General features: G+C 31.1%; 3 protein-coding genes across 3 annotated transcripts; 2 read left to right on the forward strand and 1 right to left on the reverse strand.

Annotated features, from left to right (window-relative positions):
• Window positions 1–393: 393 nt before the first annotated feature.
• On the reverse strand, window positions 394–15,041 carry LOC136775429 (COMM domain-containing protein 4). The gene is made up of 8 exons (XM_066730187.1): window positions 14,933–15,041; window positions 2,991–3,013; window positions 2,840–2,911; window positions 2,694–2,759; window positions 2,584–2,623; window positions 2,219–2,419; window positions 1,948–2,094; window positions 394–1,795 (listed from the first exon to the last, which is right to left on the reverse strand). The coding sequence occupies exons 2-8, from the start codon at window positions 2,991–2,993 to the stop codon at window positions 1,758–1,760; spliced, it is 567 nt and encodes a 188-aa protein (XP_066586284.1). The 5' UTR covers window positions 2,994–3,013; window positions 14,933–15,041; the 3' UTR covers window positions 394–1,757.
• On the forward strand, window positions 3,515–6,724 carry natalisin. The gene is made up of 4 exons (XM_066730405.1): window positions 3,515–3,626; window positions 3,742–3,800; window positions 4,145–4,296; window positions 4,579–6,724. The coding sequence occupies exons 1-4, from the start codon at window positions 3,515–3,517 to the stop codon at window positions 6,410–6,412; spliced, it is 2,157 nt and encodes a 718-aa protein (XP_066586502.1). The 3' UTR covers window positions 6,413–6,724.
• LOC136775594 (uncharacterized) lies at window positions 8,770–14,645 on the forward strand. The gene is made up of 5 exons (XM_066730511.1): window positions 8,770–8,835; window positions 11,579–11,731; window positions 12,669–12,817; window positions 12,952–13,333; window positions 14,029–14,645. Exons 2-5 carry the CDS (start codon window positions 11,581–11,583, stop codon window positions 14,304–14,306), a joined length of 960 nt encoding a protein of 319 aa, XP_066586608.1. The 5' UTR covers window positions 8,770–8,835; window positions 11,579–11,580; the 3' UTR covers window positions 14,307–14,645.
• Window positions 15,042–16,447: the final 1,406 nt, after the last annotated feature.

Raw genomic sequence — 16,447 nt, forward strand, 5'->3', positions numbered from 1 at the left:
TCAATTAATGTGTCTCAGCTAATTTTTATTATACACGAATAAAGGGAAAGGGTACATTTTAATTGTACTGATAAATCTTGGCGGAAAGATATTGGCAGAATTTTCAGTTAATTATACGACATAGAACTACAATATAATAATATTTATAATAAATTAAAATTCCGGCGATTAGTGAAGTCTGTCAGTGTCCTCCGGAGTGCAGCTAAAGTCGAGAAGAACTTAAAAAAGAAAGGGAGATGGCGTGTGTGTGTGTGTGTAGGTATAAGAGAGAGGGTGGAAAGAATGAAGAGAATAACAGTAAGACAGATAAGATTTTGTTTCTAATAATTTTTAATAAGGAAATAATTGTACATATATGAGGAGAGAAAGAGAATGTTATTAAAAAAAAATGAAGGAGAGAAATAGAAAGAGAAAGTTAGCAAAAGTGAGAAAAAAGAATGTGTACGAATAATTGTATAAAGACTGATTAGACTAGCTTAATATTTATTCAAATTTACAATAAATCATTCGCTATTGCTTACGCGCGCTGTATCTCACGGAGCACCTTACCAAAGGTTCTATGTTTCTCATATTTTCATTCTAATTTAATACCAATTGATAGATTGTCTAGTGTATTTAACAAAATATAACTCTTACTTTATTTAGCCAATTAGAAGCAATAAAATCGTCTTCTTTTTTTCTCATCGTAATACATTTCATACTTCTTAATCAAAGAAATTTGCATCTTATTGGTATTTTATCATCCATATTTTTACTTTAATTAGTTAAATCAATCTAATTAGCTTTTTTTCACCACAATTCTAAATTACCAAAATTATTTTTATATTGTCTTTAGAGTTTTTTCTGTAATAAAATATTTCCTCCTTTTTTCTTTAACGCTATTAATGCTAATCTTACTTTTACTTTGTCTGTCTTCTTAATATTGTACAATATAATTGTTGTTATTTTAGTAATACATATATAAATTTATTTTCCTTATTTGGGTTTACATACATAGACGATTGTGCAAACAAATTAATTTTTATAAAAAATTTAAATGGTTGTTTACACTAGAAATACATTTTTTCATAAGTGTCTATGCCTAAAATTAAATTATACATTATATTCACTTATCCATCAGTAATGTTATTTCTATGAAATATAAATAAATTTAATGTTTCTATGGAAATAATTATGATGTGACTGAAGCGACTAAACAAGTGAAACTAGCCCGATATATTTTTTAAATAAGCAGTGAGATATGTTTGCATTTGAGATATTACTCGAAAAGAGTCGGAGGTACACGGGGCTCCGTGTATTTATCGTACTCAGAAAAACTGTACGATAACGTAGTTTATATGGATGGAATAGAGGAGGAGGAGAATGGAAGAAAGAAACAGACAGACGGAGAGAGAGAGAGAGAGAGAGAGAGGAAGTAGGTGTATGTGTAAGAGAAATGGAGGATGAGGGTAAGAAAAAACATGCGCGATTTATAACAGCGACGCTATTATCGTCACAACGTATCATATTACTCAAACGCAACGTATAAACCAATAAACTAAATGTAAACTTTGTATATTCATTTACCAAGAGAATAAAAGCAAAAATTATTCCACGTCTATGTGTATCTTTCATTAATTGATTTCCATGACCAAATTAGGTTTTATTACAATAATTGTACATTTTATTTATCCACTCCTTCTAATGGTAGATAAGATTTTTCATCTGAGAGTGTTGTATAAACTTTTCATTTTCTTATATCCAAAGTATAAGTTAATTCAAAGATTCTCCATTAATGATTTTGCTCTCTTTAATTCTGAAAATTATTCAATGATTCATTATTACGGATGACAAATTTATAATAATTATGATAAAACAAGAATATCGATTACAATACAATCTTTAGTTGATGTTATTGCAAACTATAAATATAACAGATTACATTATATCTTTTAAGTGAACATTTACCTGCCAATAAAACATGAACATCCTCCTTGGTGATATTAATCGTAGTTTCCTCATCTTCTCCGTCAACCTTTTTCAGTTTGAGAGTCACTGTAGAAATTGGTGATTGACTGTCGCAAGGAAGAACTTCTATTGATGACAAGCGGCTTACTATACGATCAACCATAATTGTTAATAATAAATTAAGAATTTATATTATGAAAATGATTATTTATATTTTACTGTTAATTTTCAACTATCTTGTGGTTTATCTCAATGTTACCACACTTTATACCTCTTAAGGATTGGGACGTGAGGCTGGCTGTGATTTGTGGGCAAAAATCTGTGTGAAGTCTGGCGATAGCTGTACTGTGCTCACGTGGAAGTCCCAATTGTTGCAATTCGCTGCTCAGATCAGCAGCTGACACACCATGACGAGCCGAGGATGTGAAAATTAATTCCAGAGCAGCTACCATTGCTTTTGCGTCACTTAAATCTTGGAACGATAAAAATATCACGATTCACTATTAGCATTGCTTTATGACACATGTCAGAAAAAATAATCAATTATTAAATTCTTGCATTTTAATTAACTTTTTCCGTATTTTTATTTATTACTCTTTGGAATTTTTGTATTATCATTAAAAGTAGATAGCTTACCTAATTTTGCATCCTGAACAATTTTCTTGACTTTATCTTCCTTTAAGAAAAAAAATATGATGAATTTTTATAGCATTATTACAGGAATTCTTTGAACTAATTTTACTTACATCGAATTCCCCTTCAGCCAGAGATTTCGCCACTGCTTGACCAAGGAGTTTCATTTTTATAGATGTCTATAAAGCAACAAATATATTTTACCAAACTCAAAGATAGATTGAATAGTGTATTACTTATACTGTTTTTTTTAAAATACCATTCGTGAAAGGGTAACAATTTCAGCCAATAACCAATCAGGGCAGTCTCCATCACCGAGAAATCTGAATTTCTACAGAAAATATATCTTTAACTACATTGAAATATATAATATAGTTTATGAGAGTTTCAAAAGCAGAAAAGATTCTTACCATCTTCAAAAAGCTCGATTAACCTAAAATAGAAAATTTTTTAACATGTTATTCACATTTTTTTTAACAAAGGGTAAGGTTTTCGTTCTTGTATATTCAAAGACTACGATTGTTTCAAAGATGTCCAAGTAGTTCCGCGCAATTTAACACGCAATACGAGACATTAAATAATTGAATTTCACAGGTCCTAAACTCGTCTAGAGTGCTAAACGTTGCGTGTGAAACAGGGATAATCCTGAGCTTTATAATAATTTGTCAGCAAATGACTGGAGTTTTAGTAGAGGGAAGGAAAGTGAGAGTGAGAGTGTGTGTGAGAGGAGGGGGGGGGGGAGTGATAGAAAACGAGTAAATAACAGAAAGGGGGAAAGGAATCTGAAGGAAGAAGTAAGGAGAAACGAGAGAAAACGTAAAAACTTACGATATGAAAACATAAAATATTTGTACTTGGCGAGCATGAAATTGATGTTGGTCAAGTTATTCCCCATGCAATCCGCCGATTCCTCGGACCGCGACCATAGGATCCCATGAGTAAAGCTGCGGGTCACCATAAATACCGGTCACTTCATAAAAGCTCTGCCACTTTCGCCGAGGAAACCGCGAGCTGCCCATCGCCACACCCGGTGACGTTGATCACAGGTAATTTTTAACAGTTTTTTATAACGCTAAAAGCCCTATGAAATATAATTAACAAGTACATATCTACGCGACACGACTGATTAAGAAGCTTAAACCTTTTACTCCCATGTTTCAGAAATGCGAGATCTACTACTAGCAGTCGTGCTATCTGTTATAATAAGTCAGAATCCAACAGTGAGTTTTTTATATCTACTTCTTAATATAAAGAAAAATTGAAAAAAAATTAACTGTGATGAAATAAAGTAAAGGATGAAACTGTTAGAGATTCTTGATGATTTGCATCAGGTTTTAAGAGTATCTCCAATACCGACATTACATATCGAAAATTAATTATTTTGACATTAGAGAAACCACTAATAAATTGAAAAACGAGTATTTTCAATAGAGAAAGAAGTTCCTGTTGCAGTAAGCCCAAAAATAATGAAATAAGATGAGAAATAAAGCTATGTCATTTGTTAATGTTTTCCAAATGTGATATTGTGTTATTGGAGATCTTTAATGGAAATTAATTTTTGTAGAAGGGATCACCTTCAATAGGCAGAGAGCAAGATTTTTGGGCTTCAAGGTCAAAGCAGATTCCATTACTGGCACTCAACCGCCCCAACCTTGATAATTCCCAGAATCAAAATGTCCCGCAGCAGCAACCATTCCTCTTTGGTTCACCACAAAGGTAGAAATTTATAATATATAATTTATTGTTCATTGGCCTCTTCTATTGATTTGTTTTCTTTTTAATAAGCTATTTGCTCCTATTTACTATTTTTTACTTTATTCAAATTGTATTGAAACTTTTTCTATCGGAGTTAGTCTTTATATTATCTTTTTATTATTATAGTTATTGGATATAATATCTCTAATGTTGTTAAAACTATTTGCGTATAATAATTATAATTATTTAAATATAGTGTACTGTGTTGAAGAGAAATTTTGAAACTTTTTCATAAAATTCCAGCTTATACTTGAAGGACGATTTGACCAATGATATTATGATGAAAAATATCCTCGAAAAACAGAACCCAATTTTGCTAATTGCTTGGAATTTGAATGAGCCGGATAACAGGAACAAGGATTTGGAGTGCACGTCCATAAAATGCATGCGGCGCCATTTTGGCTGGAAGGTGCAAGAGCCGTTTTACGTGGACGAGCCAAGATTCATCGAGATTTCGACGGATTATAAGGATTCCTTGTCACCAGGACTCAATGATCCTTTCGTCGCTAGCCGTGGAAAGAAACTTCAAAATAAAAGGTTCGACTCTTCTCAAGACGAATTCTTGATGAACCATGTTAGAAGTGCTGAATCGTTAAAAAATCTGGAAATATCTAAAAAGTCCTTGCAAGATGTGGAGAAGCTTGTAGGAAGTTTCGATGATCCCTTTTTCGTATCCAGAGGAAAAAGGGAAAAAGAAGTGACGAAGAACAGTGATATAAGTTTAAAATTTCTGAACCTGGAAGATGATCCCTTCTTCGTTTCGAGAGGAAAAAGGGAGAGAGACAAAACATTCGGTAAGAACGGTGATTACATTTTAGAAAAATTCTTAGGGAAAAACGATCCATTTTTTGTATCCAGAGGTAAAAAGAAGTTTCAGAATATTGAACCAGTGAGAAATTTTTCTAAATTCTTGACAGGAAATCAAATAATAAAATATAACGAAAAGCAAGAATCGATGGAGAATAAATTTAATGATAAACATTATACAAACTTAATTAGTAATATCGGACGATATTTGGAAAAGAATGATCCTATATACTTTAATGGAGTAAGAGGAGAACTTCATAAGAATGAAAATGAGAATTTGAATAAGAAAGTGGACACTAATATATTTAATTACAAATCACGTGGGAAAAGGTCAATATCAGAAAATATCAAGAAAAAAAGTGAAATTGAAAATAAAAATTGGCCAAATCCTCTGGCTGATCCTTTCTTTGTTACACGCGGAAAGAAGGTATCGGATCCTATAAATTATTTATCAATTCAGAATGATTACCTTCCTTTGAAAACTTTTAATAATTTTCGGAAAAAATCGAATGTACCGTCAAAGGGAGAAAATGAAAAACAAATTGATGGTTTGATAAAAAATTTCAATGTGGACGATCCTTTTTTTATTTCGAGGGGCAAAAAAAACTTGGAAAATTTTCATAGTCCTTCGCAAAAAATGTATGATTCAACCAGACAGGAGAGTAGTAAAAATAAAAATACGTCCGATTTTAAAAAAGAAATGTTTGAGTCTAAAAATGATGAAGAGTTTTTTACTTCTTTATATTTAAATAACAAGAAAGGGCCTGATAATTATAATCGAGAAAATATAGGAAAATTTGAGGATCAGTCTGGGGAAAAGACAAATGTACTAAACGATAGAGAATCTAGTAGTCTCTCGGGATTAAACGGATATAAAAATAATAGAGAGAAAAGAAATAGGTGCAAAAACAATTCCTGTTTGAGAAAATCAGGAAAGGTGGAGGAGTACGAAACGGAGGATGACTTGGATTCTGAAAATGAAAAATTGATGGAAGAAGTGGAAAGAGTCATTTTAGGTTCTAGTTATGTGGAGCCAAGGGACAAACATTCAGATCTTTTAGACATACTAGATGAGTCATTTATAATTTCACGAGGGAAAAAGTCGAAAGGACTTCAGGATCACATCCTGCAAAATGCACTGGATATAAACTATCAGCAAAATTTGATTTATAAGAACGAGATATTAAAAGATTTCCTCTTGTCGAGAGGAATTCTGCAAAAACTAATGGAATCTTATAGTCTTGATCCCGACGAATTTATTTCTAAATAAGCCCAAGACTAAACAAAATTGATCTGAATAAACACACACAGTAAGTAATAATTTAGCAATATACTCCGAATTTGTCCTTCGAAATGAGTTAACATAAATATAAAGAAGAAAATGAAGTCATTGATATCTTAAAATTATGAAAATTCTTTTAAACTGTTATTATATATTTATTGTAGTACTAATTAAATACACTTTTGAAATTATCCTATTAGTGAAAATATTAAATGTGTATTTTGAACGAATGATTTTTTGTTACATAATTCTTAAAGTAATCTAGTGTGTCTATCATTTTTCATCTAATACAATAAATGATTAAAGTTCCACTTTTAACTGTCTGTTTTCAAATTTATTTTTAGACCGTCGACCTAATAGTCATACGTTGACTTCATCGTTTGCTTTAGCTGTTAAAAATGCGCCCGACTGTAAAGGTCGTTACTACTTGATTATATGGAACGAAAAGTGTGTGTCTGACTTTATTCGTAGTTATTTTACTGAATTCTCTCCTATTTTAGGTATACATTTCTTTTATAGAATTTTCATTAATAAATTCACTCAATAAGTATTTGCAAATGTAAGACGTAGAACATTTAAATTATTGATTCAGGTAGTGTACGAGAATTAAATGAAATGCTAATTTTCAAGTGATTTTATTGAAGGTTAAATTTTTTCAGTACAACTTTAATTCTGCATTCACCATAGGTAAAAACAAAAATTTGTTGATATAATTTTCAATATTGTATTTAAACAGCTAGAAAGTTAGAAGAATCACACGAGAGTAAACAGAAACACAATATTATTTCCAGTAAATAATCTTTATTCACTCGACTGCTCTTTGACGATATTAATAATTTCAGGAATGTTAAATTGCTTATATCCAAGACTATACTTGAGTCCATGAAAAGATGTGGGCCACGATTAAAAGACGCAATAAAATAAACTATTCCGCGGGCAAAATAAGATAATAAAATTAGTAAAATAGCTTTCACTAAAAATGTTTTGAGAAAATTTGATTTTTTAAAAGGGATGAAATCAGGTATATCTACTAATTTTGTAGAGCATTCAAGCTGTTTGAATAATAATACTTTTCAAAAGAATTAAAACATTCTTTTTGATGTTTTTTATTTCCTGAATATTCGCGAATACTACATTTTTATCATATGGAGATATTGAATTATTAAACAACGAGAAATAGAAAATAAAGGAAAGGCACATATTGTCCATCTTGCGTGATGTTATATCTTAATAAGGTAATGAACGAAGATGTAAAAAAATTCCTTATTGGTTTAATTTTGTATTAACATCAGACAATTTCTGCACGAATAGAAGGACTAACTTATTTTTATTTCTTTGAACCTTAAATACTCTTTAAATTCATTTCTTAAAAAATTTAAATTTAGTCGATAAAGATGTATTAAAAAACATTATTCGAACTTTTATGAAGACACAAAAATTAAAATTGGAAAATTGTAGTATAGTCAAAGAATTGCTACAATTTCTCGTCTATCAGCTTTCTACGCTGCCCCATTATTCGCGTGACCTAGAAAGATAGTAATTGAATTTTTACGCGCGTGCAATTCGAAAAAGTAGTCATTTGTTCTGGGTAAATTTAAGTGTTGCGTAAGGAGACGCTGACAGAAATTTACGGTTGATAAGTATGGTGATCTCTCATCCTACGAGGAAATATATTTTAACGCCCTATCGCACATGCTACCCTTTCCTTTTCCTTTTTTATTACTCATCATCAGCTTAACAAAATGTCAGTGCCTTCTTAAAAAAATTTGCAACAGGGTAAATTGTTATTTTAGTAAGAACTTTGGAAAAAAATAGTGTACATCGATTTTACCCCCTTTTAAAACAACGGTAAGTTAAGTTATTAAATAGCAAAACTTATATCGTTACTATATGTAAAAAAAACAGATGAATTGAGTCAATAAGTTACGAAATAAATTAAAAATTATGAGAAAATATTGTAGCTCACCTGATGATGGTTTTCTCTTAGAGGATAAACTACAGATGAATCGAAGAGAGTGGAGAGAGAGGGAAAAAGAGAAAAAAAGACAAGGAGAATTAGTGCGAGGTGGTGACTAGAGAGATGGTGAAGAGGAAAAGAGAGGAGAGAGGTATGAATTAAGAAAAAATGTCGAACGTGTAATAGAGGAAATTTGTAGGTGTAAAATGATGCGTGGATGGTGAATGCTGAAGGGAAGTCGCGGTGTTAGAAAAGAGGTGGAGGGGCGTTAAAAGACGGGTGAATTTTTTGAGCCAATCCGTGAGCCCAGGCGGACGCCACGTGGTACATATAAGAGCAGCGGCGCACATCCTGTCAGGCCACTGCACCCCTATTTCCACTGCTGGCAGCTACGCACACGGAACTCTTTGGAGAACGGCCCTCCTGGATCTTACTAGCTTTCCAACAAACTTTGGTAACTACTTTTGCTACTATACTAAACACTTTCTAACCTTCTATTTTTCTATTCCCTCGAGAAGTACATTCAATCAATCTCCACTTAAAAAAATTAAAACTTTCATTTTATATACTTCTACAATTCATACTTATTACTTTTATTATTTTATAGCATGTGTGTGTACGTACATTCCTTCTAAATATTCGGAATTGGTTGTATGACATGTTATAATTTTTTCATAGAATTTTCTGGTACTCTTCTGTTATTTTCCTCGTTATTCTTCAGCCAATTATCGTGTTACAAAGACGAAAGCTCAAAAAAATCTAAGTGGAAGGAGACCCTTTCTTTGATAAGGTATAACAATAAACGCGATCAATATAAAAAGTTCAAGATTGCTCAGTCTCATGCCATTTCATTAAGTAAAGGAAATTTAGTATATCTCGGAACAAAATATACTAGAACTTTCTGTGACGAATTATAAAATTCAAACCTACATATTAACTGTGAAATTTTTCTTTTGAATTTCTTAATTTTGAAGTTAAATTAAAAGTAAAGAAAAATATTCTTGCTTAATTAGCTTCCACTGTCTTTTAGTGTTTTTCCATTATTATTAAAACAAGGAGAGTATAACGTGAAAAATTTCTTCGACGAAAGATGTAAAATCTTTTTCATATAAAAAACGAACACTGAAGTATTGTAGGTTAAGAAACAAGTAAAAGTATTAATAACTCGCCTACGATTTTTTCATTTTTTTCGTCAGTCTTTTAACATTTTCTATTTAGTTCAAGTGATTTATTTATTACTACAAAAATCGTAGTGACATGTGTAAAAACAGGTAGAATTTCGCGCAAAAACATTAGTGACAGGCCTGAAAGCGTTGACTAACGAGATTTCTAGCTTCCCTGACAAAAGTGCACTATGAACTTTTTAATTTCCTCCCATACCCTTCGATCGACGATTATTGCACGCTATAAAAGCTTTGACCGGCCAGGTAAAATAAAGAAAAAATATCCCAAAGTAGTAAAGCCACGTGAATACACTGACAGAAAAAAAGTCGGGAACATTAGCCATAAAGATCTTCATAGTGAGAATTAAATCGTTTTAAAATAAATACAAATTATTACTACATAGACCATTTTTATACAGCTTCGATTTCTTTCATTGAACAAGTAATTATTGAATATTCAAAATTCAAACAAATATTTTATCAACCCTTATAGCCCGGATATATTATTCACTTGCGTCTTTGTTTTAGCTATTACAGTCGTTTGACCAATGTCAATGGAATAATCTTTGAAAATGTTGCCACCACCAATAAACCACTATAGTAGATTTCCGGACTATAAAGATTAACCAATAACGAACTAATCTTTGAAAATGAATTTACAAAGAAATTTGAACATTATTACAAAGGGGTGGAATTCGACTGGTGTCTAATTCAGTCTTTTTCTAAAAAAAAAACCAAGTTTCCACTTCATGCGGTAATAAATTGTACGAGTTACGTAAAAATGAAAGTAAATGATTTTTGCAAAGCCCCATGGACCGTTAAGGGTGTCTCAACTAGTCTCTAGGCATTCGATGAAAGATGCAAAGACAGAGCGATTTCGTAAGGCGTAATAAAACTTTACGTTTTACTTTTTCTATCTTCCTTACACACATAGACGCGCAGAAGTGCGTACAAGGAAAGAAAAAAACTGAGGGAAAACGATAAAGAGTAGTAGAAAATAGGAAAAATCGAGTCGAAGGAAAATGTCTTTCATTTTCTCGAGTTGGAAATAGCTTATGGCGAGTGAAAAGTGGAAAACTGATCAGTCGCGTTTGCCATGAAGGGAAATGCACGCATGCATTATGCATTCGCTTTAGCATACAAGGAACTATAAACACTGTGCCTGTTACAGTAATAGAAATGCAAATACTAAAACTGTGAACTTTAAGATAAGCTCTTCATACGTATAGGATGAAGATGGACATATTTTGTTTACTGATCGACCAAGAGCACGACTAGTTAATAGCTTTTTATTCAACAATGTTTAATTGCAATGGCGGTTAAAGGAAAATTATTGAATTATGAAAACAAATTATTTTTGATTACCCACTTATTCATTTAATAAATTTTGTAATGTTCATTCTTATTTGTAAAAATATTATTCAATATATGTATTTTATTTCAGTCAGTTTTTAATTTGAACAAGAGAATAATTTGGGGCTATTTTTGTCATGTGAGAAAAGAATAATCAGGTTTTATTTTCAACTGTATCTATCGAGTAATCCCATAATCGCTCTTACCTGGAAAAATCCTTTTATAAGTTAGCGATGTCATTTTATTTCCGGGACGAAAAACAATCTACTAATTATACTATAGCTCGTAATGCAAAAGGATTCCATAATCAATTATAACAATCGCTGAGGCGTTTAAACGATACATTGCCAATATATTCGTTCTCCAATTTTATTTCATAAAATTTATTTCTTTTCTATCGAGAACGAAATTGATTAAGGTAGTTTAAATGCTAAAATTAGAAGAAGAAAAGTGGTTATGGGTAAATCAAAGAGATTATACTAAAACCTAAACCTACTAAATTGACAGAAGATTTTTTGTTGTTGAATCATCGTTTGTTCCGTCATTGAAATCACCTGCTATAACGTAGGAGAACCGAGCAATCTTGAGTGTAAAAATTGATCTAAACATTATTACTTTCTATAAAAATTAAATGAAAATTAGTTTTAGATTAATCTGATGAGAAATTTGTGATTTTTGTAGGTATGTGGAGGTATCTTTCGGTTATCTATTTTTTGGTTCATGTGGTCCTTGGAAACGTGGAAAATGCTGATTACCCAGAACGACCGATATTGGATGGTCCTAATAATTTTACGATTTTACAGCTGATCCAGAATTCTGGATTGAACGGCCAAGGTATGAATAAAGTGAATTCGAATATCCTCTTAGTTTAATGGGATAGGTACACTACGAGTTACGTATTGATCGTATAAAATGAAAAACTTATATATTACATTTGTCATGCTATTTAAGAGCTTTCTATACACATTTCATGGATTTACTGCTAAAATTACTAAATCCATTCATTTAAAAATTTAAATGTCACCGCGAATATTCAGTATTATACCATTCGATATTGCGTTACAGTAACATAAAATAATATTGAAAGTAATCAATTGTTTGGTAAAATCTAATATTTTGTTATATTTACAAGACATTTGATCACCAAAATCAATAACACAAAAATTAGTGTTAATAATTTCAAACAGTATAAGATTATGTATATGTATATCAGAATGCATTGCTTAGTGTTATTTTAAACGTTCCTTAATATTCAGCTTCAGCACTGTATTCAAGTTATTATATTATACATGGTTAGCCTAGCTCAGCATTTTCGATTAAACAATTATTTGATATAATGAACTAAGATCGAAATCATTTATTCCTTCTAAATATTATGCCTAGATGGTAAAAAAAGGAATAAGTAACAAACGTTATTCTTGAACCCTCCATGGGCTAGTGCAGTTTTCAAATTTCATGCTAATATATCTATCAATATTTTATGAAATAATTTAAGTTTGGGCTCTCATTTCATGAGATAGGTCTAGGTCTTAATTAATGTTTTTTTTTAGATAACTAATAACAATATTTATAGCTATTATTACTTCAGAGTTACAATATTGTATAAATTAAACAAAATCGGCTTATATAGTAGCAAGTTTATGGAATTCTCAAAAGAATTAAACAGATAAAAGTCTATATTTAAAAAAGACTGAAAATGCTGGGGCTTCTTAACTCGATATAATATTACCTTAGCAGAAATTATAATTTTATCATGACACTTAAACCTTAGACAGGTACGAAAACAGTTTAAGCACAAAGGAAACGCGAAGATTGGCAAGAACGATGGACGAAGCTGACCTGGAAGAAAAAATAAACAGCAAAAGAGACGAAGGCCTCCCTGCAGTATCCACATGGATCTACCTACCCGTGAAAGAAACGGTAAATTATTAAAATAACGAGAACAAAAAGTAAGAAGGATAAAGCATGCTGCGAAAGATATAAGAAAAGTAGAGAGGCATGTGTCAAGTGATATTAAGAGAATTTAACGTGGAGATTGTTGATAAATAATTTAGGACGATGGAGGACCAACCGAGGAGAAAAAAAGCTCAACATTTAATCCCTGGGGAGGTAAAAGATTCGAACAGTACCGGAACTCGAAAATTCGTAGGCCTATCCGAGTGCCATTTAGCAACTGGGGTGGAAAACGAGGGAGAGAGGAATTGAGGGACGGCTGGGGCTATCCGGAAAATAAGAAGAGAAGATATCTAATTGATTATGCTGGACGAAGATACGTTTTCGATGGAACGGGGGTCAAACGTGTCGCCGAAACTGGAAAAAATCGTGTGCCATTTAACAGCTGGGGCGGGAAACGATCGACTGAGGCTAATCTCCAAAGCAAAGTGCCCAATCTGATTTCTAATAGTGATCAAAGTACCATCGATGCCTTCTACATCGGTAAGCAAAGCTTCAGATGTACTTTCCACCCTCAATTCTAGCGATAAAGTTATTCAGCACCGTTTAGAACTTGGAACTATTATTATCTATATCATATAAGTGTAATTAATGAGTAAAACATTGCACCATTAATTTTTCTTAGTTTTTTATTCATTTATTTCGCTGTGATAAGATTCTTTTAATCAAACCTGCAGTCTGAATATGGTTTATATAACTTGTTACGTACCGTGTATTTTACTATATTGATAGACTATTTACAAATGCATTTACCTTAATATATTAAATTAGTTTTGCTAATTTTCATTAAAAAAATGGTATAATTTGAAAAGATACTATAAATAAGCAAAGAAATCGTGCAAATTACTTAGCTCTTAAATGCTCTAGGGTATTGAGGCTCAACTAAAATAGACTGTGTAATTACAATTTACTATCGTCTTACATTTTTTCCATTTTTATAAAAATAATTTTACATTATTTAATAAACATTGTCCTTTCATATACTTCTCGGTAACTATCAAATTATTTTGTTAACTTAAAAAATTGAAGTTAAAGCAAGGTAGACGCTATATTACATAAAAATGTTTATCGTTTCAAGGATAATAAAATATCATTAAAGAAGCCTATAATTTGAAAGTTACACAGTAACTCGTAAGAGTAGTCAAATGTAAAAATTTATTTTTATGAATTCATTACAGATGAGGAATCGAGAGACATCAAAGATGATGAGAAACGAGCAGAGAGGTCTGAGATAATCCGTTCCAGATTCAACAGTTGGGGGGGTAAACGAAGTGGTCTAATCAGTGACATCTATAATGAAACTGGCAACGATTTTAACGACAGGGAGCAGAAGGACAATAACAGTCAATGGCCTGGCAAACGAAGCAATGAAATTTTATTATTAAAAAATTCTGACACAAGAATATCATCAGATACTGGAAGCGCGCGTAAAATTTTCTTTCCTTGGGGTGGTTAATCAATTTCCTACATTACCGTCGTTCGGTTATATTCATTAAAACAGTAAAAAATCATACTTCTTAATGAACTACTAACAATTACTACTTTACTCTGTAACTTCACTCACTTCACATGCTAAGACAATTTTTTGTTTTATAACATCCATGGAATCAATTTTGATTTCTGTCAATAAGTCACATTAATTCCTTCCTTAGGAACAACTGCATTTATATTATTTTATACAATTAATGGAGCTATCGATGTTCAAATAAAAATTTTTTTAGCTTTCTAAAAAATAATTATTATTTCGGATCAACAATTAAGAAACAAATTTGCCGTGTTACAATACATTACACACACTGCATATGTACATTTCAACTATATCTGTGTGATATAAATATTTAAGAATAAAATTAAGTTTTCTTCAGCAATTGTAAACAATGCACTTGAATAAACTATTCTGTATATATATGTATATTTTTCAATGAAAAAGTTCTATTAGACAGCATTTGATAACTTGTCAAAACAAACCTGAATTAATTAATTTTAAGAACTTTAGTTAGTCTTTTAGCTTTATCTTTGAACGTACAAGAACGATAATACAGTTGATATTATCCTTGTATAAAGTTTAAAATAAAAACTTACCGTGATACAGTTTATTAATTGAAAGTAGAGGTGAACACTTGTTGGAGGTTAGAAAATGTGATAATTCACAAGTGATCTGAGTTACATAAAGCTTTCTCAATTTCCAGTAGAGGGCAGACCATACCAGTTATCACTTAGTTATCGTAGCCATATCACGCCCCCATATTCCCTATACTTTACATCATATTATTTCTGCCGGTAAAATTATCGTACGTTAGGTCGATATGCGTGTTTAACACAACAAATAATAATTTTTTAAACAAGCCATAAAATTAATTTTATTTCATTAACTACAAAGTTTAGGTAAAATATTTATAATACACTATTGGACTGATCAATGTCTTAAGATGATAATGATTATTCAATCAGAAAATTAGAAGTATTATAAATTTTATTAATAATTTATTCTTACTAGCCAAAAAATTGACAGAAAAATTTGTTAACGTAATGAATTGCCTTTATTGATATGTTTTGCACCATTTGTACGTGTAGACATATATTGTATTTATACAGTACATCAATGCATGTACATAATAGAATAATTTTTTAAATCGGACATAATATTCATCTACCAATTGTTTTGCCGCCACCAAAGATATTTATATATGTATAATATATATTAGAATTACCAAGTTACACCCAAGTGTTGAATACACTTAGAGTTTATTTCGTATCTAAAGGACCTACACTTTGTAAAAATTGACAAAAATGCATATAATAAATTGCCATTTATTTTAAACAAATGTCAAACCAGTCCTTTGTCAATACAAATACCATAAATTCTTTAAATAAATTAATATTAGTCATACACAGTTGGCTGATATACATAGATACAAAAGATGTTAATGATTATTTATCTATAAGGTTGCTAAATAAATAACTGTTCAATCGAATTCTATCATATACATTTCATTCTCGTTGTCTATTGTAATTTAATTCTCTCCTGATAAAATCTCTACCCCTCTCTGTTTACCTTCTCACCTTGCTCGTACCAGGACAGAATATTGTATATTTACATGCTTAAGAAAAATCAGGTTAGGCTAGAAATCTTTATCACACATATAGATAATTCATGAAAAGATTCTAGTATCTCGCGTTATGGGAGGAGAAAAAATTATATTTTTCCAAGTTCTTTACAGCTTAGAAGAATAATATTGTCCTGCCTTTCCCAACAGATGAGGTATATCAAGCGATACGCAATTCTAGCATATTGGTAAAATTATTAGTCCGCGTTGTACTATTAGGAAATTAATATGCACTGGTTTTAATGTACCGAAAATGCAGTTATTATGATTATTAGGTACTCTGACTCCAATATGCTGCTCTAGCCATAACAAAACCGACCTTTATATATCCTTGAAACAATTACTATCATTATTTATGATAATTATAGGTACAATGCTGTATACGTATGCCGTACTACGATGATCTCTGTCACTACAAGTTTCAAGAGAAAAATAATCATGTTATTCTTATACACGATATGGTAGATTTATCATATTAAAATATGCTAAA

Source organism: Prorops nasuta, unplaced genomic scaffold, assembly GCF_024137725.1.
Source record: "Prorops nasuta isolate Cenicafe-Biocafe unplaced genomic scaffold, Cenicafe_Pnas_1.2 PNAS00008, whole genome shotgun sequence".
Taxonomy (NCBI): domain Eukaryota; kingdom Metazoa; phylum Arthropoda; class Insecta; order Hymenoptera; family Bethylidae; genus Prorops; species Prorops nasuta.

What these genes read in the sequence shown, in the direction of transcription:
- LOC136775594 (XM_066730511.1), top strand. Translation starts at nt 11,581, where the DNA reads ATGTGGAGGTATCTTTCGGTTATCTATTTTTTGGTTCATGTGGTCCTT. An exon ending in TTCTGGATTGAACGGCCAAG is followed by an intron (nt 11,732 to 12,668) that starts GTATGAATAAAG and finishes CTTAAACCTTAG; the next exon opens with ACAGGTACGAAAACAGTTTA. An exon ending in CATCGATGCCTTCTACATCG is followed by an intron (nt 13,334 to 14,028) that starts GTAAGCAAAGCT and finishes AATTCATTACAG; the next exon opens with ATGAGGAATCGAGAGACATC.
- LOC136775429 (XM_066730187.1), bottom strand. An exon ending in TGGCTGAAGGGGAATTCGAT is followed by an intron (nt 2,624 to 2,693) that starts GTAAGTAAAATT and finishes TTTTTCTTAAAG; the next exon opens with GAAGATAAAGTCAAGAAAAT. An exon ending in TGTTCAGGATGCAAAATTAG is followed by an intron (nt 2,420 to 2,583) that starts GTAAGCTATCTA and finishes TATCGTTCCAAG; the next exon opens with ATTTAAGTGACGCAAAAGCA.
- natalisin (XM_066730405.1), top strand. Translation starts at nt 3,515, where the DNA reads ATGAGTAAAGCTGCGGGTCACCATAAATACCGGTCACTTCATAAAAGC. An exon ending in CCCGGTGACGTTGATCACAG is followed by an intron (nt 3,627 to 3,741) that starts GTAATTTTTAAC and finishes CCCATGTTTCAG; the next exon opens with AAATGCGAGATCTACTACTA. An exon ending in CTCTTTGGTTCACCACAAAG is followed by an intron (nt 4,297 to 4,578) that starts GTAGAAATTTAT and finishes ATAAAATTCCAG; the next exon opens with CTTATACTTGAAGGACGATT.